Source organism: Anthonomus grandis, chromosome 3 (genome assembly GCF_022605725.1).
Source record: "Anthonomus grandis grandis chromosome 3, icAntGran1.3, whole genome shotgun sequence".
In the NCBI taxonomy this organism is placed as follows: Eukaryota; Metazoa; Arthropoda; class Insecta; order Coleoptera; family Curculionidae; genus Anthonomus; species Anthonomus grandis.
This window is the reverse complement of record NC_065548.1, coordinates 35,021,682-35,048,933: the sequence shown is the minus strand read 5'-3', so window position 1 is coordinate 35,048,933 and position 27,252 is coordinate 35,021,682. Positions and strand designations below refer to the sequence as shown.

General features: G+C 31.6%; 1 protein-coding gene across 12 annotated transcripts in view; it reads left to right on the top strand.

Annotated features, from left to right (window-relative positions):
• The window catches only part of LOC126734086 (centrosomal protein of 135 kDa-like), a 437,952-nt gene that overhangs the window by 102,646 nt on the left and 308,054 nt on the right, over window positions 1–27,252 (top strand). For 11 of the 12 annotated variants that reach the window (XM_050437596.1, XM_050437599.1, XM_050437600.1 and 8 more), the window contains one exon: window positions 23,019–23,248. In XM_050437596.1, coding sequence (XP_050293553.1) covers window positions 23,019–23,248 — 230 coding nt within the window. Of the gene's footprint in view, window positions 1–8,471; window positions 8,601–23,018; window positions 23,249–27,252 lie in introns of those variants that run through there. The other variant, XM_050437603.1, reaches the window with a different exon arrangement.

Here is a 27,252-nt window from a genome sequence, read left to right as displayed (position 1 = left end):
AAAATTAAATAAATAAACGCTCGGAAGAATAAAAACATTTGTTTCTTGGCTTATTGTTGATTCTAGTTTGCCCACAGTAACACCTACAATTTAACCCATGTTAAAAATAACTCTACGCTCCTATTTTAATTATAACCACCGAACATAAACTAGAATAGAAGGATCACTCTAAGCGCCGCCCAAAATGTTGCCTTTCTCACTCGCTTTCTGATGCTACTCTTTTTTGCTGCCCGGTGGCGACTGCGTTATACAGGGGCGTCTTTAATATTAGAACTATAATAGCGTTGTGCGGAAATTTTGTACTTTAAAAAAGCCGGCGATATGTTGCGTAGATGGCTGCAGGAGTAAAAGGGGATATACATTTTTTTTTTAATAAAAATGGATTAGTTTACAGAAAAAAATACACGCTTTTCTTCAGTATTTCTTAAATATCTCGGAAAATTGAGATCCTACAAAAAAATTCAAAAAGTGTCTGCGATTTAGAGTACATATTTTTTTTAAATCGTGATTTAAATCTAAAAAAATGCAAAATTGTTGGTAATATTCTGTTATTAGTGGTGGTTTTTAATAGTGAAAGCTATTTGATTTATTATTAGTTGCATTGCAATCATTTAAATGATATAAATTTTAGCCACTTATACCGTCTAACCATACTTAAAACTGCATTTTTTTCGTCATTAAGGGTGGTTTTTAAGGGTTTAAGTTACAAAATATTGATGTGTACTATAATCCCCAATGTAAAACTATATTTATTTTGCATATTTATATGAATTCTAGGTTGTAAAACACCTATTTTCCTTTTATTAGAATTTTAGTGGTTTTTTCTTTCATCCCCTATTTAAAAAGCAAATAATTAGGCATTTAATAAGTTTTTTTTATTTAACTGCCTTTTTGTATTTCACTGTTACCGAGTTCCATATGCTGAGTGTTGTTATCACATTATTATGTAAATTTTATTAAATATTTAAAAAATGGGTATATTAACCAAGTTATTATTAATTAAGTGTATGTAATATTAGGTAGGTAGTTTTTTGGTCAGTTAAGAAAAGAGCATGAAAGGAACGTAAAGCTAAGATTTAATTGTGTACATTCTAATAAACTTAATTTTAAAGCTATCTACCAAGTGTTTTTCTTACAGTTATTTGTTCAAAAGAAATACTTAATAATATTCTTTCAATTTCATTTTAACAATAATACAAAGTGCCTTTAATTTCAAAAAATTCCATATATTACACGCTGCCCGCCGCGATGTACGAAAATATTCCTTATTAAAAATGTTTCAAACACCCCCCGTATCGTAAAGGATTGCCGTCGAAACTAAATAATGATTTACGACCGCGTAAAAAAAGTCGGCACTGTTTAGAAGTCCCTACTTCAAACGGCCGCAAGAGAGTGAACCTACTGTCTTGTTCTTTATACTGTGTTATAACTTAAGAAACCTAGACTTAGGTAAGAGGTGTAATGTATATATAAAAAAAAAAGAAAAAAAAAAATTTTATACTGTTTTTTTTTTATAAAAAATTTTTTTTTAACGGATTGTACCTGAATCTAATTTTAACTGTGTCGTGGTTTTTGTTTTTTGTTGTTTTAATTTTTGTAACTTAAAGAACATTTATTTTAATAGTGTTTTTTATGTACTTGAAATTACTTTGTTTTATCTCTGTAATTACTTGAATCCATTTCAGTAGGATGACTTAATATAAGTCGAAACGTCGACATTTAGGTAAACAGGTTTCTGTTTTATTTCTGACCCCACCCAACAACCCTCCGCAATATTGAAGATATTGGGTCACAAACAAGAAATTGAAAAAAATAAAATATTACGATTTTTTCGTAAATTCTTATATCATAACCAAAGTAATTTTTTTATATTTTATTTTCAAACAAATATACCAAAAACAATAATAAACAAAGAAACATACAAATAACGCTACTGTAACAACTGTTCAAAATCCACTCCATTAACTTCAATGCATTTTGAAATACGTTTAACCGATGACTGCCGTATTTAAAAAAAAAAGATCCTCATAATTTTTTAACATTTACAGAATTTACAATTTTTACATTTAGTTTATTTAGACTATTTATAGTACTAGCATAAACAATTGATTTCAAATATCCCCAAATACAAAAGTCTATGGTGTTTAAGTCTGGACTATGCGCAGGCCAAAGTAAAGGCTTCATGGCCCATCCATCGTTCGGGATATTGTTCGTCTAGGTAATTGCATAGACCTGCATATTGCATTCTACCTGTCGAGAAAAATGCACTGGCAGGAAATATATGTTCAAAAGAGCTCAAGTTCATTTCGTAAGATTTTTGAGTACGAGTCTGTTCAAATTAGGTGGTAGTTCGTGGGGGGCCTATTTTTTATGGTTTCCAATAATACCACACCAAATGTTGTAGCGTTTTATTTTTCTATTCCTTAATTTCACTTACGCTCCATTGATATTTCATTAATTTCAATAATTATATTAATAATTTCAGTCAACTTCTTTTATTCATATTTCTTTAAATTCACACTGTCAATGACACATTACTACTGTAACGCATCACTCTCCTGGTTTAATTATTCATGCTTTCTGTTGACGGTCCGTCACTCTTCCGATTGGTCATAATTAATATTTTCTCTGATTGGCTGATATTGACAGCTCAGGCGAGAGGTGGGGTCGTTACTTATTTAGTCGGTACTGCATCCATTTTTCGAGGACTTGTTCCCGTGTCGCAGGTAGAAGCACACGTAAAAGGCCAGTTTTTTATTTCCAAAGTTTGTGAAGCAGGAAGTGCCCAATATGGTTTATAATTTATAGTCCTTAATCTTGTTCCTTTAGGGAACTGTTTATTTCATAATTCTGGTGCAGGATGTCCAAGATTTTAACGAATAGATAATTAAACTTAGCAAGGTGAGTGTGTCACATTTTTAACGCCATTCATTTTTTTATCGACAGTAAATACAATGGAAACCGTTGTTTTAGGGTTTTCCTTATCCATTTTCCTCTTTATTTTTCTTCAATTGTTGATGGCTACAGGCTGTTGATTTCCCCGGGAAATTGCTGAAAGCGGTGGAGCTGGAGCCAGAGTTAGAGCTAGTATTAGAGATTCCCAGTCCGGATAGCTAAGCTACAAATGGCACACATTTACAGCCTTGATTTTGAAGGATAACCGTTAATTTCTGGGAGGAATATACAGGCCAGTTTATTCCACTTATTTAAATATTACTAACCATAGATTTTTCTCACTAATTTAAATTTTTACTAATATATCTTTAATTTCAATTTATTGCTACAAATATTTAATCAATATCATAATTTAATATGTCAATTTCCTATCTATAATTTTAGTTATTTTTTGTTCAGAATTTTTCAGTACCTTTTTTGGTAGTTAAGTAGATATAACTCGGTTAAGGCTGATATGCCTTAGGTAAAAAGGTTCATGAACTTTCCCCTGCGTACTACAAATATATACAAAAAACTTTAATAATTGCAATTTATTTTTCAAGTGCTGAAATCTACCTAGTAGCGAAATCATAATTTAAATGTTACTTTTGTCAAACTTACTTTAATCATATCAACATTATTCGAATTTTAATTCATAATAAATTATTAACATTTAACAGATTAGAACATGATGTCTATACATATCTTTGATGTAAATATAATTTGGTTGTATTGTTAAGATATTTTTTTTTGCCTCTTTAAATCTACTTTATCCAGGGTCATTTAATTGTTAATTGAAACCTATATACAAAGTGTTTTTCTTAGTTTTCTTTCATTTATAAAAAAAAAACCAAGTGGCGCCCTCTTATTTAATAGTTATAATCAAGTTTAGATTCTTTAATAGCCAGTCATAAGTGAACCTTCCAACAATCCCAAGCCTCCAATAATTCTGAGCTACTGTCTGCAAACTCTTGGCAAAATAGTAACACTGTAAAGTTAACGCCACAATGTTAACTTTAAATTCATGCTGGAAATGATGGCTGACAACTGAACGGGGCATTTCAGTACGCCTCGTCTAGTAAATGTAGCCTCGTGTGTGAATAACACTCTGCTAATAAGCATTGAATCTGCGTTTTGCAGATTTTTAAACTGACGACAAAACTGCATACTGGGTGGCAAATCCGGTGGGATCAAACACTGAACTGGAGTAAAGTTGTATAGAAAGAGGCCTTCTTTCTTAAGTACTTTACCAACACATGATTTGCTTACACCTGTAGCTGCCGCTATTCGCCTATTACTTAATCCAGTATTTTCTGCTATGCGGACTAAAATTTATTGTTCCTGCTCTTAGGAAACATTTTTTGGGCAGCCCAAAACAAGGATTTTTGGCCGAAATGATCCAGTCTCTCCTAGTCGCCTATAAATTCTTTGGAATAATTTATGGTTTGGTTGTTGTCTATCTGAAAATATTGCTTGATACCTGCGTCTTGCATGCCGTCCATTAAGATTTACTTGCGCGTGAATAAAAAGCATATCACGCATCTCCAAACTGGTAAACAAATTATGTCTCGGCATTACTTAAAGTCATTAAATTTAAGAGAAAAACTTTTTTACCTTTTAGAAGTTTATATTTTTCGTTTTAAAAGTTTTATATGATATTCAAAAAGTTTGGCATAAATAATACAAACACTTGTCTCCAACGCCATCTGCCAAAGATGCGATTTAAATAAAGTAGTAAATAAATATTATTAAAATTTTTTTTTTTTGAAAAATGGTGATTATGCCGAAAATGGATGCTTCTAACGACCTTAATAAGGTATAAATTTTTTATGTAAGATTAAAAAAGGAATTTATTTTGATACTTTTTAAACCTATATACGGGGCTGAAAAAAGGTTAGGGGTTTTAAAAAAGTAAAAACTAACGTAACGAGCGCCCTCTACCGAAAACACGAAAACTGTATACGAAATTTTATTTTTCTTTTTAGAAGACTCGTATGTTGCAAATTTCATGTCAGTATGTCAATCGGTTCAGGACCTATAAGAAAAAAAACGATAAATCAAATAATACTTGATCCCTATATTTCTGTTACTATTAAAGTTAGGATAAGGCAAGTTAACCTCAATCACAATATTTAGACGTAAGAAATCTACTGTTGTTCTATGTCCTATTACTTTCGGGATACCCTGTATACATAAATACACGTATATATAATATTTACGCCTTAATATATATACCTATCTATATTTATACGTATTTATAATTCTTCATCAATTCTTACAGTTTTAAATATGTTTCATCGTATGGTCGAATGAAAGTTGCTGTAATAAAGGTGAAAAAGCTTTGTATTGTTGTTTTTTTATATTTTATTAAGAAAAAACACGGTAATTTTTGTTAAATGCTACTAAAATAAAAATAATACTTATTTAGGTAAAAAAAAAGAAACCCTTATTTATCGCTTAGTTAATAATCACGTCAACGTCGAAGTCGCTAAAAAGTTTTTAAAATAATCAGATTCTCCCGCGTTCTCCGAATCATTAGATTCCTCTGGTTGAATAACAATGCTTTTGACAGAACGAGGTAAAGTGTATTTCCCATTCTTCTCGATCCACCCGTTATTTGTGGGAATAAAATCTGTTGGGATTTTTCGGGAAGCATTGCCATACAGATTGCCATTGTACTTCGCGCGCAAAATTTGCTCAGAAAGCTCGGGTATGTATGGTGAAATGGCCTCTCCATCGAAATTCGTTGCTTTTTTCATGAATTTCTCAGCGACATCATTGACTTTAAAATAGTTCCAGAAAATTGACAAACGTGCCTCATCGATACTTGTGACGCCTTTAACATTGTACACTTGACACACGAAAGTTTCTATTGTTTTTATTGTCGAGTCACCGATCATTGGACCATTGCCCTCTCTGATTTATGCAAAAGCTGCCTCGAAATCTTTAGATTTCTGTAAAATGCTCAATGGTTTTTTTCCTTTTCTGTAAAAACACGGATTAAAGTCACATCCTGTTAATGCGTGAAAACTATGCAGTGATTTGCATAAATCGGAACGAAGATCCTCGAACCGAAAATTTGCTAATTTTGCAATTACATTTAATTAAATAATTCAAGATTCGCTTATTAAAATTTTTTGAAACTTTGCACAAGGGTTTGCCAGATTGGTCTCTTCAAAAAGTTATCTTACATTTTTTCTATAAAATGTACAGGGAAGCCAATAATTGACCCTCTTAAAATTTACATGGGTTTTCTTATGTTCCACTCTGCGACGCACCACCCGGTATAAAAAATAATGAAATCTTTATCAAAATTAGTCTTATATATTCTATTTTACATGTTATTTCGATAGTGACTGCAATTTAAAATTACATTATAATTTCTAACAGAGAAAATCTTTGCTCCATCATACTGATACATTATTTCACATGAAACATATTTTGAATTTTGATATCAGTTGATGTTTATAACCCGATTTAAATCTCACCCAATCTCTGACGCAACAGAATCTTCCCCTTTCATTTCCAGTTCCCTTTTCTTCGTTTTTGACTCTTTTTCTCATGACGATTGTCTGGTGTGGACATTGACATTCTCTCTTGATCTCTCCCAGAATTTCCAGCTGTGCTAGCCGCTTCCTCAGATGGATTTGGCTCATTTGATGGTCCTCTAATGAATCAAAGTATTGATTTAACATTCGAAATCGAAAGTAAATAATAACTGAAGAAAAAAGTAAATTCTTAAATTGAATATTGTAACAGTAGCAACGAATAGAAAGTAATTTTTTGTATTTATCATTAATAAGATTGAAATAGTCTATATTATAGAAAACTCTACGTATACTTGCGCCCTCTCATTGAGGTGAGGAATATTTTTATACTTCTGTTGGCAAGGCAACAATATTATCCCGACATGTTCGATGGTAGCCTTGGGTTTTGTTTGCTGTTTCTAATAACTCCATGTCACGAAACTTTAAATGGTGATGTTTTCGAAGTTCTAGAATGTCTAAATGTTTTAAAATTGGATACCGTGAACAAATTGATGATATTTTTGCTTCTTCCACAAAAAACATAAGACAAAATGAACGAAAAATTTACGTGCTATACGTTTGAAGCACGAGCTACAACTGAGAGAAAAATGTTCCTTCTCGACAGAATAACGCTGTAGAAAACAGGTTGTTCGAAATATCCTGACGAAATCGATTTTTATGTCGGTGCAGCTGCTTTCTATTCTCAGAAAACTCTTAATGAATCGCGATTCCCTGGCAAGGACTGTATAGGCAATGCAGCGCTTACTTTGGAGGCTGCCAGGCACCATAACAAATGCTTGCACTGATTAATACTAGTAGACCTACGGCCGAGAAGCAAATAAGTTACCTCATCGGGTACAAAAGGTCGATTTTTTTGGATGGAAGTACTTCATATATCCTAAAACCGTCTGCCGGGGCTCAGCGGTCAACTTCAAAAATGACAGCTTGTCAAAAAGGCGAAAATTTGGTATTAGTTACCTCATTAGTATATGCCTACAAATTTTACAGTGTGTAGGGAATAACTTCTAGATATCTATTTTGCCCGGCAGACGTCGATATGTGAATGCCTACGTAGAGCAGACGCCCGCCGCGGTGCCCAAAATTCGACGGAAGATACCTAATAAGGTACATATGAAAACTTGGGCTCAATTTAAAAGTATTTGCGTGTAGAGTACACACATATTAGTTTTGATTCTGCAGACGGTCAACAACAAACTGCAGACGCTCTAGAAAGTTAAGATTTCAGTACTTTTTAATTTTAAGTACCTACCTATTGTAAAATTAGTACATGCGTGCATATTATGTTATACATTCTAGTGAATGTGTACAAGGAGCTGCTATTCTTTTAAGCATTGAAAGAAAGCAGCACTTGAAATATTTTACTTTTTTAACTTATATACCATCTATGTAATATACTAATATGCGACTAACGTGGCAATGTGGCCTGAATTTTGAAGTTTCAAACGAAATCCCTAATTACTCACAGCACAGCCACAGTGATCTGTGACAGCGATCCAGTTGAAAGTTGAAACTTCGTTATACAACGAAGTACATAATTTATGTTATATATTATATAAACATGAGAAGATTTAATATTATTTCATTTGCAATATAACAATTAATAATGTTACCGGTTTGGCAACACCATGTAAGTATTATTTGTTCGTGTTTGTAAATATAGGTTAGGTGTTTTTGTATTCCCAGTCCTGAGTATTTACAGTTGGTTGCAATAAAATGTAGTACAGATTGACAGATTTCAATGTAATTCGTATGGGGCCCATTGACACTTAATCATCTAACCTTCTTGTACTACATTTTATTGCAAATAGCTGTACCTATGTATATCAGATATTCAAACTATAACTGCGATATTGTCAACTCTTCTCTGATTTTAGTATTTGCCAATAATTATGTATTCATTATTTAACTTTTTAGATTTCTTTTATAATATATTTATTAGTACATTGCTTTTGTAAAACGGACGCAATTTTTTTTCAGATCTAGACGAAGCTAAACGAATTTGGGTTTGAGTGTACATTACTACTACATTTTTTTTTGTCAGAAATAAAAACATGGATGACAGTACTTCAAATGTTCCTGAGAACGTAATAGAGCCAAATTCTGCTGCAACTGTAACACGTAAGTGTTGCATATAGCGGGTGGTGCGTCGCCGAGCGGAACATAGGAAAACCCATGTAAATTTTAAGGGGGCCAATTATTGGCTTCCCTGTACATTTTATAGAAAAAATGTAAGATAACTTTTTGAAGAGACCAATCTGGCAAACCCTTGTGCAAAGTTTCAAAAAATTTTAATAAGCGAATCTTGAATTATTCAATTTAATGTAATTGCAAAATTAGCAAATTTTCGGTTCAGGTAAAACCAAAAGGGCGAGAGAACAGAGATCTTAATATTCTACTGAGTGTGGAGGAAAACAAGTACAAGATGGTTAGTACGAGGGTTCTTGGGCAAGAGGTAAATAAACGTCATACAACGGTATTGCGCACTTTAAAAAAACACAAATGTTATTCGTATAAATTCGAAAAACATCAAGAGCTGCAGGAAGGAGATAACGGCGAAGAATGGCATTTTGTTTTGAAATGATGGAAAGAGCAAATAATGATAGGAATTTTTTAAGAAATATTTGTTTTACCGATGAAGGTACATTTACCCTCAACAATGAACCAAATGTTCAGAATTGCCAGTATTGGAGCCAAGAAAATGAACATCGCTTTGTTCATACTCGGACACAATATCCCCAAAAAACAAATGTATTCGTGGGAATTATCGGACACCATATCATTGGACCCTTTGTTATGGACTATAACTTAACAGCTGAAACCTATTTGGACTTATTTCAAAATCAAATTGGACCCGCCTTGGAAGAAGTTGTTCAGAAAGATCAAATGATCTGGTACCAAATGGATGGTTGGCCGACCCATAATGCCCGTATGGTTAGAGAGTGCTTGGAAAATGCTTTTAACGGCAATATTATTGGTCCACAGTACCGGATACTTTGGCCAGCCAAGTCACCTCATCTTTCACCGAATGACTTCTTTTTGTGGGGTCATTTAAAAAAGTGTAAAATTTGAGAATCTAAACTAGTTACAAAACGCTATTTTCTTAGAATGTAATTAAATTTTCCAATATCAACTTAGTAACGTTACAAATGAATTTTATGATCGGTTAGGATATTGTTTAGCTGTTAATGGGGGGTTGTTTGAACATTTGATTAATTGATGTTTTTATGTAAATATCTATTATTTTAAAAAAAGTTATTGTATTTTATTTTATTTTATTTTTTTTTTCACACTTAGTAAAATATTAAGAGTTCTGTTCTCACTTTTTTCGGATCTATTTTCGATCTTTTGAGTTAAACATTTACAGTTATCTACTGCAATGTCTTTGGACTCGAATTTACTAACAAGAGGTTTAATGGTTGAAACGGACCAGATAGGCTTAATGGGAAAATAAATTGAAAATATTTCAGATACTGCTATTGGTTTAATTAAATTCTAAGTATTATAGAATTATTTTTTTAATAATCGATAATAATAATTGTTATTGGTTTAACTTCATCGTTATATTAAATAAAAGTTTAGATAAAAAAGTAATATTAACGTGTCTTACTTTGAATGTATGGTTGTGAGATTGATTGAACGAAAAAAAATAATTTCTTGTATTCGGCTGTACGTCAGATTTGACAAAGCCTTAAAACAAATTATTTGCTGGTGGCTGGTGTCTGGTTTTACCTGAACCGAAAATTTGGTAATTTTGCAATTACATTTAAATGAATAATTCAAGATTCGCTTATTAAAATGTTTTGAAACTTTGCACGAGGGTTTGCCAGATTGGTCTCTTCAAAAAGTTGTCTTACATTTTTTTCTGTAAAATGTACAGGGAAGCCAATAATTGACCCCCTTAAAATTTACATGGGATTTCCTATGTTCCGCTCGGCGACGCACCACCTGGTATATTATCTGCGAAAAAAATATCGATTCAGATGTTAAGGAATTCGGTGAGTCTACTTTACAAAAAAGGCAAACAGTTCTTGCTGCAAGAAGAAAATTTAATATGTTGTACAAGAATTTTGATCATTCAGTATCCGTAAATAATTATGATTGTTACCATACGCTATGTTACAGAAAGTTCGCCGCAGTTAAAATAGAGAAACTTATAGAAATATCAGATGCTGATATTAAATCTTTACTTTATCCAAAAAAAAATCAATTTAAATGAAACTGATATACCGACTTCGTCTCCTATTCTAAGAATAAGATCTCGCCAAAAAAAAATTTCATTTGTATAAATTTGTAAAAAATTTGTTTCAGTTGTATTTTTTGTGATAAAATATACCGTTATAAAAATAAAACTAGGATAGGATTAGCTCTATATAGCACAAAAAACAATTGAAAATAATATTAGGCACTACGTTATAAAATTAAATGACTTATTAACAAAAATTGTAGATGCTGATTTTGTAGCAAAGGAAGTTTGTTACCATTTTATTTGTAGAATCGCATATTAAAAACGATATAGTAAATTATTTAAACGGAAAATATTAAAAGAAACATGGTATTTAAACAGAGATTTACATAAGCGTGCGGTGAAGGACCTTTGTGATATTATTGACTGCCATATTTTACAAAAACATAATTCCTATTTTCTGTCTTATACTTACGATTTGTATTTACAAATTTGTTTTGAATATGACTTCGCTAATGACATTTTAAAAACCAGTAATTTTAATGCCGCCCATTTAAAAGAAAAAATTAAGAACGTCTACAAAGAACAAATATCGTTTTTGCTGTATAAAAACTAAACTTGTTCATTCTTCCAGTGTCAATCGTGCCAATGCAATTCACGTTTGCACTACTAAAACAACGACACTTCAAACAAATGTTGAAACCATAGCCTTTCGATTCCGAAAAGAAATTTTAGGTATAAAAAAGAAAGACCTCCCTGCTGATTTACTTTTACAACATATATATGAAGGAGAATATAAAATTCCAGAACTACTATATATGTTTGTTGAAAGTTTGTTGACAGGACCTAGATGTCAACGTAAAGAGAAAAATTTCACAACCAAAATTAATTCTCTTTGCCAAGATATAATCTTTTGTGCTACTAATGGCCGACTTAAAACTTCAAACATATGGAACTTGGATTAGTTATTAAAAATCTTACAGGAAGCCAAAAGCTTATAAACATTTTTAGAAACAGAATTAACATTTTCTGTTGTAAAACCTGGCTCTATCATACCTAGTGACGTAAATGTTACAGCTGATTTAAATACAGGTCTTGCATTTGACAATTTTGCCGCTTCGTTGAAACCTCAAGTGGTAAGGACACGCTTCATGATACGGTGGTATTTTGTAACAAAATATTTCAAATGTCGACACTATATTAACTAATCCAGAGGATGGAGGCCAACCAAGCTCAGCAATTCTAAGCGACGACGTGACAACCACTATAGGTAAGAAAAGACGAAGAGCTTTTAAAGGAGACGTCGACGAGTTACAACCGTACTACAAAAAAAAACAAAATTAAGAGAAGTAATTCTGTTAAATTTAGAAGAACTAACAGTCTTACCGAAGAATTTGGAAATTATAAAACAACTAGATAATCTGTGGATGTTCTCCGTCCAATTTTTATTCATCGATATTCCAATGTAGTCTGGCTGGAATAGTAGAAACATCATTGATACCTTGCCACAGCAAAAAATTTGATCTCCCACTAGCATATCCACAGTAGTAGAGACATTAAATAGAGCACAAGAAGTTGCCAATGACTGTAAGCAAAAATATATTTCTGTTTCTTATGACTTGGCCATTGCCAAAATGGTTTATCATATTTAGTTAGCAGAACCTCCAAAATACAATAATATTTTTATTCATCTTAGAGCTTTCCATATTGAGATGTAATTTTTTAGGGCTCTTGGAAAGTATATTGAAGAATCAGGTGGACCATTCATATTTACTGACAGCTTGGTATTGGCGGAGGGTTCTCTTAAAGGATTTTTATTTGGAACTCATTATAATCGCTGCAAACGTATTCATATAATATTTAAAACGGCATTGCAACTCTTCCTTTTTATACAGTTTTTTCAAACGAAAAATTACGATTACGCAATAATCAAGGAAGAATTAAAGGACTTCCAAGGTGTCGACGTCAGTTCTGTACCAGCACTCAAGGCTTTACTTAGTGAATATAGCACGTATTGCGAAGATACTCAACTAGGAAAGCACGGCGCGACGGCTAAATTTTGGATGACATACATTAATTTTGTAAAATTGTATCAACAGTTCTCCAGAAGTATTCGAACAAATGACATAGATCTTTATATATTTTGTTCACCGAGAATCGCCAGCCTAATGTTCGCAATGAATCACCAAAACTATTATATAGGTTATTATGTAGATATATTGATAAAGACAATCTATTCAATATATCTACAGGAAAATCTGCCACTGAAAAAACTAAAGATTATTTACTAAATATAGAATCTATCGGTGATAATCGGAGAAACAACTTTATTCATAAATGCACACTGGATTCCCAAAGATTTGAAGCTACCATTAAGAGACAAGAAATATTTACATTTGCGTCAGAAAATAAGGCAAAATTAAAGAAAGAAAATGGAAAGATTATTGAAGTTCTATTTTAGCGCAACTTGCTAAGTTGAATATTAGCGTTATCTTTAGAGAATAAAATTGACCTTACACCTCTCTTATCTTTCCCGTTAACACCATTTTCACTTTCACATAGATGGTAGCATTAATAAAACGGACAAATCAAGTCTTTTCAAAGCTCTTGAAAAAAAAAGGTAATTTCCACTTCACCGAGTCATATTGACTGTACTTTAATTGACGGGTTTTATCTGCTTCATTTACTAGGGGAAATGCCGCAAAAATTTTGCAAATCAGCTGAACCTGTCCTAAAAAAAAATTGCCAACCTAAAGGTAATGAAATTCACAAAGTATTTGATAAGTTTGTAAAACCATCTATAAAAGAGATTAGGCGCGATAAACGAGCAAATTATTATGAAAGGAGTACGCAGTCCCTAATTCAGGGTTCTGAAAAACAACGCCCATCAGATTTTTTGAAAGCAATGCGAAACGACAATTTTAAACAATCTGATCAAATTTTTGTATGATTTTTGGCAAAATGATATGTTTGTTAAATTTGTTAATAATAAAACTATATATGCCAATTGTAATGACGATTGTTACAAGTATACTGTTAACGAAAATCACATGTAAAGAGAAACTGTTGATACCTTTAAGAAGCTGACAGTAGAATAATTTATAATTTATCAAAAATTCCACAAAATACTAATGTGGTAGTTCGTGCTGCTGATACTGACATACTTATTATTCTATTAGGAAATCTACACAAAATTAAGAAGCACGTAAATATATGGATGTTGGAGTTATATTCAAAACTACCTGTAGATTTGTTGATGTAAATGCAATTTTTATTAAATTGGGATCTAGGATGTGCAAATCTCTGCCAGTTTTTCATTCTCTCACTGGATGTGATTATACCGCAACCTTTTCCAGAAAAGCCAAGCTAAAACCGTTTGATATACTTAAGAAAGACCATAAACTATAAGGAGTATTTGGTACATTTGGCCATAATGCAAATATTTCGAAAGAGCAAATTGAATTTGTAGAAAGGTTTATCTCTGCAATGTATGGAAACCCAATTTGTGCAATATCAATGACACTCGATTCGATATTTTCTAGGATCACTGTAAGCCTAAACCAAATCAAAGTCCTTTCAATAATCTGAAATATTTTGATGGTACCATGTTACCACCATGCAAAAACGTGGTATTAATGAAAATCAAAAGAACGAATCAAAAAATCAATGAATCAAATTTGTTCTATATGGAACAAATTTGACCCAACCCAACCCAAAAAAGGGAATCAGCATTTTATAATCCTTCGGGGAATGGTTGGACTTTGATCAATAATAAGTTTTCGCCGATCTGGTTTGATGGAAAATTATGTCATCTAGATAAGCACCTGCTTGTCTAGATGACCCGAGGACGGGATTAGTAAACATCTGACTTTCGTGAGGGCTGCGTCGTTTGGCGACAAAATGTCCCAAAATATTACGCGAAAATCCAGGCATTTTTAAAATATTTATTCTAATGCGGGTTTTACAGACATGACAATGTGTAAAACCCGCATAGAATTGTAATCTTAAAATGTTTTATATGCTGTGTTTTGCATAATCAAATTTAAAGCGTTATTCTAATAAAAAATAACATATCAACTCTGATAAAAAATAATAAAAAATCAGAAATAAAACTCTAATGAACAAACTTAACAACATATCATTTTTTAAATAAAAGGCTCAAATAAACCGCCTTCTTTCGCTAAACAAAAACTTAACCTATCGTAAAAGCTATTTCGCACCTCCAAAAGAGTTTCAGGGAAAATGGAATTGGCATCTTCGACAATTTTATTTCGCAACTCCTCTAAATTTGTTGGCCTACTAAATTCATGCTTGTAAATGGTCTGCTTATGGTAACCTTACAGATAAAAGTCATTTGGAGACAAATCTGGAGATCTAGGAGGCCATTTAATATCGCCAGTCCCACTAATAAGGCGGTTAGGAAAAATATTTGTTAAAAATTCTTTTACCCTAGCCGCGTTATGAGCAGGACAGCCATCTTGCTGAAAATAAACCGATCCCAGGTCTACATCAGGTAGGATTTGAATGGCAGGAAGAACTTGGTTTTGCAGCAACTCAAGGTACTTTTGGGCGTTTAAAGTGCCATCAATAAAAAATGGCCCTATAACATTGTCGCCCAAAATACCTGCCCAAACATTTAATTTCTGAGGATACTGGGTACAAAACTGAAAACTTCTGTGCTCGTTTTCCTGAGACCAATAACGAACAATGGCAAATGAAAAATATTCGTTTTCATTTGCCTTTTCCATCATAAAAAAAAAAATTCACAAAATTCCATTCTTCGCCACGGGTCTTCAGGAAATATTTCCTAAGTTTTTGAATATTTGAAACATTTGTACCCATATTTTTTCCAGATACGAGCAACAGTTTTATTGCTCATTCCCAGTTCCTCTCGAACACTTCTAGTGAAGCGTGTCGAATCAAGTTCTAGGGTACTGCAAACCATTTCTTCCCGCCGTTCTATATCCTGGACCACTTCAACAGGTGGTTCTTGACGTTTTGTGTGCAATTTTTTACAATCTTGAAGACAAAAAGGTCTGCTGACTCCCGGTTCAAAAAATAAAAACGAAAAATTCCGCCACCTGCAAGCCGCAACCAAGCGGTTATTTTGTGGTATGCCATTATTTTTGCGGTATGCCATTATTTTGGATAATACGTAGCTCACGATAACACGATCTGTATATGACTCTTCTGATGATGAACAGTAGAAGTTATTATTCACTACTATTTTTTTAATATTATTTTGCTGTGAGTGTCCTTACAAACACTACTAGCTTTTTAGCTTGTGCTGTATTTGTTTATTTTTTTTTTGCATTTCATTATTTTTTTGTGTGTTTTAGTATCTAATATTTTACGTACTTTTGTCTTAGATTTCTGTGACTTTGCATTTTTATATACGAGTATACGAGTAGGTATTTTAATTTCTTTTAAATGCTAAGAGTTTCTATTTAGTTTTCTAACTTTTGTATCTGTTTAATTTACGTGTTTTTCGATTAGTTAGATCTGTACCTATTTGAATATTTGTTGACTGTTTTTTAGCTTTTTAAGTTTAAAGGAGCATCTATGAACCTTATACCTAGATGACCAAACTTTTGTTTCATTTTATGTTTTTTTGATGTCTATGTTATTTTGTATTTCTTAGGTGATATTTATGTTTATAACTTAATCAGAATGTCTTATTTTGTTAATAAGTTGGTGTTTTTTTAATAAAGATTTTTCCTACGTATATTAATACTGATATCTAAACTTTCTAGAGCGTCTGCATTTTGTTGTTGACCGTCTGCAGAACTGAAACTAATGTTGGTCCATTTAACTTGATATATCGCAATATCTCGAAAACTAAACATGTATCCAGAAAATGTTTCATGTGAAATTTGAATGGTTTCCAGGGGGCCATAAAATGACGTCATTGGTTTGACCTTGAGTGACCTTACGTGCAAAAACAATAGCTTGTCCTGAAACGCACCCAAATGTAATGTTGACTCTTTTAGCTTAAAGAAAAACCCAACTCTTTACGATTATACCATAAATAATGTTAACGTACCCAGATCAACGGTTTTTAAAGACTTGAGGGTAATTTTTGAGAGTTCTCTTTCCTTTGAATTACATATAACAGATATACATAATAACTAGAGAAAAGGCAAAAATTTGCTGATTTGCAGTTTTTATATAAATTGGTAAATAACATGATTGATTTGTCTGAAATGTTATAACAGCTTAATTTAATTTGCCTCGCATCATCAGCCAGAAACCCACAAACGTTTTACCTATCAAGACTTAGAACAAACATCAATAAATTTTCTCCACTGCATAGAACGTGCGACACATATATTTCCGTTCATGATCATTGTGACGTTTTTTGCTGTATAAATGTTGTAGCTATTAAAAAAGTACACTTTTGTTAGTCACAATTGTTTTTTTCATTTCATTATATAACTGTAATTTTTTCTAATTAAGATCTTTTTTTTTATATGTATAGAGCTCTTTTTTATATCGATAGTTTTTGTGTTACATCAATAATATTTTTTTATTGTCTTTTTCCTTCACATTTAATAAATGGATGTAAGTCTGTAGAATGATGTATATAAATAAATTAATAAGTAACAACTTAAACAAAATAAAACACCAATGATCAGTAGGATTTTCTCAAACTCTTGAAGCAGCCAAATTTTCTAAAAATCTCTATCCTTATGAAAATTTGACTTTATAGGCCGAGCAATATATATTGCATGCCAACGTGAAGAGGCTAAAATTGTTTTCGATATAATAACCCTGGACAAATGAAATTAAATATTAAAATTTTTGTATATTGGCTAAGGATGAAGTATTATGAACTAAAGATGAGAAAAGACCAAAGAAAGTTCGCATTTTAGCATATTACTATAATAATTTGGAATGGTTAGAGAACCTGAGAAATTGGCCTTCATGCCGAAAGCGATACTTTTTTTGGCAAATAACGTAGCGATAATACCATGCGCGCACTTTTAAACATGGCTATAGTTTCTGTTGAAAATTAATTTTGACCTTGTTCCAAAAATTAGATTTAATCCGACGAAGAAGGATCAGAAAAATGTATGTTTTTTAGCTATTTTTACTTATAAGTTGCTATATTTCTAAATATTACTATAATATTAAGGCTAATCACATTTATATTGATTTAAAAATCACATTCTATTGATTTAAAATATTTTTTACTTTATTTAAATATTAAATAAATAAAATTTGACGATTAAAAACATCCCAAAATTGGTTTGCGGTAGATAAAGCAGTTCCAAAGATATAAAACGATAACTACTTTTTAAAGGTTATCTTCAACGAGCTACTAACTAGCTACTAGCAGCCTGAGGAAGTAAGTATTTCTGGACCCATGTTTATATGAACTTTTCTTTTTTTTCAAGTTTTCTATCTACCCTATACCCTAGATGTTTGTAACATGATCACCGGAATACCCTTATATTATTTTATTACATGAAGGTGTCAGGTCAGAGAATTTACGTAATTTAATGTTTTATTTCGATGTCGATTTTTTTATCCAAGGACTTTGTTAATACTGGTGTCTTGCACCTTGATTGATTTGTTGCTAGTACGTCACTGGCAGCATGGTGACGAGTACTGCGGCTTGTCTTATTGTTGATGGCGTGGTTTTGCAGGATGTTAAATGAGACACAACGTGATCGTTAATGCTAATTTTATTAATTTCACCTAGCGTATTTATAGTAAATGCAATAGTCGATTTATCACTTTTAATTTACAAGGGTGACTTGGTTTTAGTAATAAATGTAGGTCAGGCGTAATAATGCAATAATGCTGACTGGAAGGTTCATTGATATTAATTTAGGTATTTTATATACTATGCGAAACAATATGTACAATATAAGATTTTAATAAAATTAAAACTAATGGCGGTTAGACAGACTTATTATTATAGTTATAGTAACTTGTGTCACCATTACACGTTTTGTGGCATTAGCCGTAGGCGAATAAAATTGTCATAAATAGGATAGGGGATTCGTTAAACAGTTAAAAATTACGTTAAACAAAAGACCTCTTTTATTTGTATTCTGTTTAAAAAAAATCTCACACTATCTACAGTTGAATCTAACAGAAGTCTAACACTCTCTATATATCAAAAGTAGATTAATATGAAGAATTCTGGACTATTTCTATGGATCGAAATAACATACTTGATGATTACCAACTAGTCAATACAACAATTTGATAATTTATAAATAGTCTAGATTTTTTAAATTATCCACAACCAAATGTAAACTTTGTTGATTTTAACATACGTAGTACTGCTAAGAATTATGAAAAACTTGGGATATTTTTGCAGGCTTTAAGCGCGTGTTTTGGTATAATAATTCTTTCCAAAATTAATATTGTTCATGATGTTGGTGCTTTTTGTCTAGATCGCTATATTTTACAATGATAGTAAATTAAATAAGTGTGATGGTACAATAACTCTTGTTAAAGCGGAATGGTTGCCCAGCTCTGAAATAATTGACAGTAGAAACTAAGTTCTTAAGAATTACTTTTACGGTAAATAATAAAAAAAAATTGTTTAATTGGAGTATACGGTTATCATCAATGATGTACTTGAATTTTTGGATGATTTGCAGTTATTTTTTGAAATACGTAGGATTAAATGTGCCCTGGAGGTATTTTGCGGAGATATCAATATTGATCTATTTGACTTTCTTTCTGAAACATGTAAATATTTAAACATGAACGTGATTGGCTATGTAAGTCAAATGATTTCTATCTACTTTTATTTTAATTTATTTAATTTAATTTTTTTTATTTTAATCTACTAGATTGTTTGCCAGATCCGCTTCATATATTAATAATTTGTTTACCTGCAATAAGATATACTGAAGAATACTACTGCTTTGCCAGCCGTAATAAATTGTGGAATACCTGATCACCGTCCAAACTTAAGTATAAGTTTACCAAAAAATGGTCCGGTTCTTAAAAATGATAGGTTAGTTCTGCAGGACAGACTATGTTACATTATAAAATAACATCAAGCATTTCATGTCGGACTTTCTTTATGACCATTTTCTATATTAATATTTTAGGACAAGTTTATATTAAAAAAAAAAGTTATTAAACTATAATAATAATGTATGAAAAACTTGGAATGTAATTAAAAGCATAACAAATGAAAATGACACCAAAAAGCATATCTAATAATTAAGGACAGGGAAAATACTGTCTATGATGGGTGTCAGATAGCAAATATTTATATTAACTATTTTAAAGCTATTGGAAAGGATCTTGCAGGTAAAATTAGCCACAATAACACAATAAGTTAAAAAAAACTAATTGGGAACTCGATATTTTTAAAACCCATAACTAATAATGAATGGGTATGTTTAGTAAGTTCCTTGAAAAATAATTGATCAGCGGGAGATTATAATATTTTACCAAAAAAAATTAAAAGACGATCATAAACATTTATTGATGCTTTTAAAGTACCTAATAAATTTAATGTTTGAGAAAGGTCACTATCTAGATGTACTAAAAAAAATTATTGTCCCTGTTTTCAAAATAGGATATAAACTAGACAAAGAAAATTATAGACCGATTTCAATTAGTAGTTGTGTTTCCAGAATTTTTAAAAAGAGTATAAATTGAGATTGGATACATTTTTAAAGGAAAAAGCAATTTTGTCAAACTCCCAGTATGGATTTTCAGAAGGACTAAACGCAGAGGACGCTCTGTTGCGTGTTACAGATTATATAGTAATCAATTTTAATTACAAACTTAAGACTCTTGGATTTTTTGTAGGCTTAGCCTGTGCATTTGACACTGTACCTCATATAAATTTACTCAGTAATATTAAAATTAGAGGCAATATGATAAAATTGTTTGAGTCATATTTAACAGAAAGAACACAAAAGGTAAAAATAAAAGATGTATACAGAAAATCCTACAAAATAACACCTGCTTTTCTGTTGTATATAACCAACCTTTTATATGCCACTTCTGATATAGATTGCCAACTTGTATGTTATATAGATGATAACATACAATCTCTATTTTAATTAGGGGTAAATCTTGGGAGGATGCATTTAACAAAGCAGAGGGTCATATATGACATATTCTTACAATAAACGTGAAAAACAAACCACAATAGAAAATTTCGGGATACTAATTATAAATTATTAATAAAATTCCTGTTACACTAAAACCGTTGCTTGAATATTTGATCTGCAAATATTCAATCAACGCTAAAACTATGCAGTGTAAATGTGATCGTATCATATCGGGCAGAAATCATGTGAGATATTTGGGTATTGTATGGTGAGATATTGCGCTATGAGAGTCATATGGATTATGTTGTTGGAAAAATCCGCAAAACTATTTACAAATTTTACTAAAATAAAAACTACGTGAAGTTCTATCTTTAAAATGATTAAAACTGGTATACCAATCACTAATTGAGTCAATTTTAACGCATGGCCTTAGCATATCGGGCAGTGTTATCAAAATTGTTACCAGACAACATAAAAGATTTCTTTATAAACAAACAAACCTTTTTACAATAAGAGCTATAAAAGTATGAAATGTATGAAAGTGTTCGATAAATGAAAAAGAGAAAAAAATATATTCAATAAATTTTACATACAGTTGCGACACGATCAGTTGGTAGAGATGACTTGGTGGCGCCACTGGCCTACTTCACAGCCTCTCTAGGATATATAATGTCAATTGGGCCGAGAATTTATAACCACTTGCCAATACGACTAAAAAATGTTCCTAGACTAAATTAGTTATTTAAATAAAATTTTTACCTGGATAGAAGATCAAGGTCAGCAAATATTTTTATTTTTTCCCAATGATACGATGTTAGGGTGAATCGTATATTAGCTATAAATTATTATTTTTTACTTTTTAGTCAATTTGGTTTATCCTTGGTTTGCAGAACTTTCTTTCCTGCAGTTTTTTCTTTTCATTTATTCAAAATTTAGTTCATAGTATAATATTTTTATTTAAATTTTTTCTACTTTGTATTTTATTTTTTATAAATGAAGATTATAATATTCTTAGAGTCCAGACAAGCTATGTGCTTCAGGATTTATTGTTGTATTTTTTTCTCAAATGTGGAGCAACATTTTTTATATTAATAAAAAATTTGAATCTATAGATATGACTGCATTATTAATACAAGAATTAAGCCATGTATCTTGACAAACGAATTATGTCCAGTTTATTATCAACTATTAGCTGCTCCACGTCTTGAAAATATTGAATTACAGATCTAACATATAAGTGCCACACTCGCATTATCTTATAATAATAAAATTTTGATAATAAGAGTAAAGTAGAGCAGGTGTAAACTACTTCACTATCTTTTACTATCCTATATAGTGCAAAAAGTAACTACAATTGATTTAAAACAAAAACGGAATGGAAAAAATGGAAAATCGTAATACTTGTCGGCTACATCATTATTGCTTTATTTAGTATGTAAGTATACATATTCTTATGAATTGGTAAATAAAGATTGTAAATTAGATTAGAGGTATTTTTTGGATAAATTGGTCGTTAACTAATAAAAATTATTAAATTTTAAATTTTTAACCAAACTAGTTTTTATATTACGCACAATTCAGACAATAACTTTGTCGTAAATATAACCAGAAATATTTAGGAGCAAAGAAATAAGTAATCAAATTGTTTTTAGTATTTTTAAAAAGCTCTATGTAGATATTTTTATAATATTTCTTTTCAAATTATGTCCGAAACTTCATGTATTCCTATTTTTTAGGCAGATTATAATGTACTGAAGCAGAAATAACTTGAATCTTATTAATTTAAGTAAAAAAGAGAAATGTAAGTTCGACTGCAGAAATTTAAGCTCTGAATATAAAAAATATATAATATTTTAATTTGATCTTTTATACACTAAGTAGGTCAAATGTCAAAACATGCTTATTCCAGGCGTTACTAAGACACACTCAGTGGCAAAAATCTTATCGTATTGCATTTGTTAGTTATTGTTGAGATATACTCTTAAAGCTTTTATAGAAAAGGCTACAAATTATTATCGACAGATGCAGTTTAGATTTTAGCTTATACATACTTAGACAATTAATATACTTAGTTACTTCCAAAGATAATATAAAATTTAAAAAATATAAAATTCACACATAGTAAGCTACTATGTCTACTAACACAAAATTAAAACAATAGGTTTGCTTTTGATTAACATCAACAAGCCACCTGAGTTTTACTTCATAATATAAATATTTTTGAAAATTTTTCTGATATCACTGGCAAATGTATCCTGCTTAAATTTGAAATATGCTTTTTGTATAAGACAGTAATAATATAATTCTTTAATTAAGGCACTGAATGATAATGTCATATATCAGGAAGACAAGGCAAAAGAGGCATTTAAGGAGCTGGAAGACCATATTCGAAAATTGGAAGATGAGAGAAGAGACTTAGTAAAAATGGAACTTACCCATCGAACCAATATTTCCCATCTTGAAGAAGACTATAAGAATGCAAAAGAACAACTTAGACAATCGCAAAATGAGTTAATGCTCTTAAAAACCAATTATAATCAGCTAAAGTAAGTAACCTTTTCATGTATCAAGCTTTATTCTCAAGAAATTCACATTTATCAATTCGGATTTTTAATTTAGCTTCTCCTAATTTTGGAAAAACTAATTTCAAATTTTGATTATGCTCTTGGAGACTTGTACAGGGTGTTCATTTTGGGTCCATTTGCGGCAGATCTCCGTTAGTTTTAGAGATAGAGAGTTGCGGTTTTCGTGACACTGCGCTTTACGCAAAAATATTTGCGTAAAACTAAAGATGCCGTCAACAAAGTTTTTAGAGCCCTTTTATTTTTTGAGATACAGGACATTTTTGCATTTTGGGACCTCCCTCGTATCTCCGTTATCTTTAAAATTTTCATAAAAGTAAAAACTTATTCTTATAGATTTTTTCCGTATAAGCCAGTGGTGTAGATATATATTTTTTTTTTATTAATAATTTTTGAGTTATAAACCAAACTTATCTTTTTTAAAATGGAACACCCTGGATATTTATACACTTGCGTGCATACAAATCGGCCCACTGTAAACTTTTGACTTTAAATATATTTTTTTTAAAATTATACATCAGATCAAAAAAAGAAATATGCTGTTTGAAAGAAAATTTAATATCCTTTAATATGAGTATAAATTTATGAAAACTTATTTGAACATCCTATCTTTAACATAGTGACATTAATGAATTAAGAAAATTAGGCTTTTTTATTATTAACATAAATAGGGTTATTGACAATTTAAAACTTAACACTTAATTTTTTAATAATGGGTATGACCTCCTCTTACCCTAATAACATCTCTCATACGATTAGGCATAGATCTAATCAAGTTTGCTATTGTTTCTTGTGGGATGTTTAGCCACTCTTCTTCTACTGCAACAATAAGCTCTGGGATTGAGTTTGGGGTACGAAGTCTAGCTCGAATTCTTCGTTTTAGCTCATCCCATAAATGTTCGATCGGATTTAAGTCAGGACTGTATGCTGGCCACTCCATAACCCGAAAACCGACTTCTGCAATGTAATCTTGCACGATTATTGCGGTGTGCGGCCTTGCGTTGTCATGCATAAAGGTAAATTCATCTCCAATGTAGTCGACGTAAGGTACCACATGAATTGCTAAAATCTCCTCGATATACCTAGCAGCCGTTAAACCTCTTCTTCCGTGAACATGTTCGCCCCTATGAATGAACGAATGAAGGTCGGTTCGTGCTTCTATAGAAATTGCACCCCAGATCATGCAGGAACCACCTCCATAAGCACTTCGCTCTTCAAAGCAGCAATCTGCAAATCGCTCTCTTGGTCTTCGGTACACTTTCCTTCTTCGGTCGCTACCATGGAGGCATATTCTGGACTCATCTTGTTCTCAGATCCCCATTGTTCCAACGTCCAATTCAGATGATCCCTTGCAAAACGCAGGCGTGCTTGCTGATGAGCTGGAGTAAGTTTTGGACCAATCGCAGGTGTTTTAGGGGTCAGGTTATTTTCCTGCAGTCTTCGTCTCACTGTCCACTGACTAATAGGCACTCCTCGCACCTCACGGAGCTGTCGTTGCACTTGGCATTAAGGTGACGATTTCTTAATATTGTTGACACAATAAAGCGGTCATCACGAGCGGTTGTAAATCGCTTCCTACCTGTTCCAGGTCGCCTATGAAAGGCTCCAGTCTCCTCATAACGTTGGCACACTCTGCGAACCGCTGCGCGAGTCATATCCAATTGTCTAGCAACAGCTCGCTGACTAAGTCCATTTTCGATTAAAGCAATAACTTGGGCGGCTTTTTGTGGTGTAGTATGCATTAAATTAACACACTTGAACACTATTGAGGTTAAGAAAAACGAATAATATGCAAATTTCAGTTGCAAACGCAATAATTTTATTATTTGACAAATTTGTTATATTCGTTACAATCACCACATAAACACGGTTCATTTGTTTACCGGTTGCTACGCATATAAACGATAAGCCTTCTTGATAAATTTCTACTCACATTAAAGGATATTAAATTGTCAAACAGCATATTTCTTTTTTTGATCTGATGGATAATTTAAAAAAAAATATATATTTAAAGTCAAAAGTGTACAGTGGGCCGATTTCTATGCACGCAAGTTTAGTTCATAATATTGGTTTTTCTTTTACCTTTTCAAACATATATAACAGTATGTAATATATAAAAATATAACATTTTTAACAATTTTCTAAATTTAAATGATAAAATTCATAATTTAATAGGAGTCCATGACAATTTATATTAAGAAGCAAAACAAAAATGACAAATACATAAATGTCAACTATCTTATCGGGTTTTGATTGACATTTCTCTGTTTTTGATTGAGTTTATGCTCCAAACGGTTTATTATCGTTATTTGTGAATTTCGCTAAAAAAATGGCAGCATCTGAAAATTATGAAGAATATGATATGCAGGTATGTTTTATACAAAGCAATGAAAATGCTGAACAAGTTTTGGAACTATATTTTCATAGGTAAGTTAGAAGCCGTTATATGACTACCTACCAATTTCTAATATACTTTTATGTTTGTTAGATATCCAGAGAGAACGCAATCGTTTTTTTGTATATTTGCTCGTTTAAAGGACAATTTACTTAAGCACGGATGTTTTGTTCAGCCGCGTCCTAAAGCGTACAATAGAGAACATAGAAAAAAAAAAGAAATAGATATTTTAGGGTATATAGAAGCAACACCCTCGAGCTCATGCAGAAAAATCGAAAAAGAAATTGGAGTGCCAAAAACTAACGCATAACGGATCTTAAAAAATATAGGCTGTTTACCTACAACAAGATGGTACCCCAAGTCATAACTCTGGGCTACTAAGGGCATTTCTTGAAAATAACTTTCCTTAAAGATGGATAGATACTAACGGACGTGTTAGATGGCCACCACGGTCCCCCCGATTTCTCGATTTTAGATTTTTTTACAAGATCAAGTGTATAGAAAACAATAAACAATCTATCATATCAATCAATAGAATCATTAATCAACAACAACAATCTATCAATTAATAGAACTTTAAGAGGCAATTTATTTAGCATTTCAAAATCTGAGAAGGAGACAAATTATTATTTTGAATGCTATTAAAAGAATTACAAGGATGTGCCAATTTTGTATCAGAGAAGATGGTGGTCATTTTAAACATCTCTTGTAAAAATGTTGTTTTGTTATATGGTTGTTCTCTTACAGTGTTTATTAAATTTATACAGAGTGTTACAAATTCGGTGCAAATATTTTAAGAGCATATTGTTGGAGCTAAAATAAGACTTTTTTCCTATAAACATGTATCTTAAAATGCCTCCCCTCAGGGCTACAGCCCTCGCAAATTGCTTGAAGAAAATCGATTATTTGAAACCGTAACTACAATTTTGCATCAATTTTTCTGAAAATTTGCATTTTCCCGTTTTTTGGGAGCTCTTTTTATTTTCCGTGTCAAAAATACTGTAAATCCAATTTGAGGGATGGATTCAGGGGAGCTTACCCTTCTGATAGCCCGTATCTTACATTTCCTTTTAAAAATGTAATAATCTAGCAATACCATCTAGTTAGCCATGTAAAGATCTAAAATTTTTATCTCTTGCGTTTTTTCGTTTCGAAGTGTTCATTTTTGTCAAATCAAATTAATTTAATCGAAAAAATGCAATAAACGATGATTTTAGATTTTTTCATGGCTAATTAGATTAGTGTTCTAGATTTTTAAATTTCTTAATGGAAACATAAGATATGGGCCAGGTCTTACACCATTTTTGGGACGGAAAACATCAAGAGGACCAAAAACAATGAGGACTTTCACATTTTCAAAAAATTTGACGCAGCTGTAGTCAGCAATCCAAATAATAATCCCAAAATACAAAATTTTCAAAAATGCCCTGTATTTTTACAACTCAAGGGGCTATGAACATTTTGTTGGCGGCATGTTTAGTTTTTCGAAACAGTAGCACGGTGTTACGAAAACTGCAACTCTCTATCTCTAAAAATAATGGAGATAACGCAAAAATACCCAAAATGGGACACC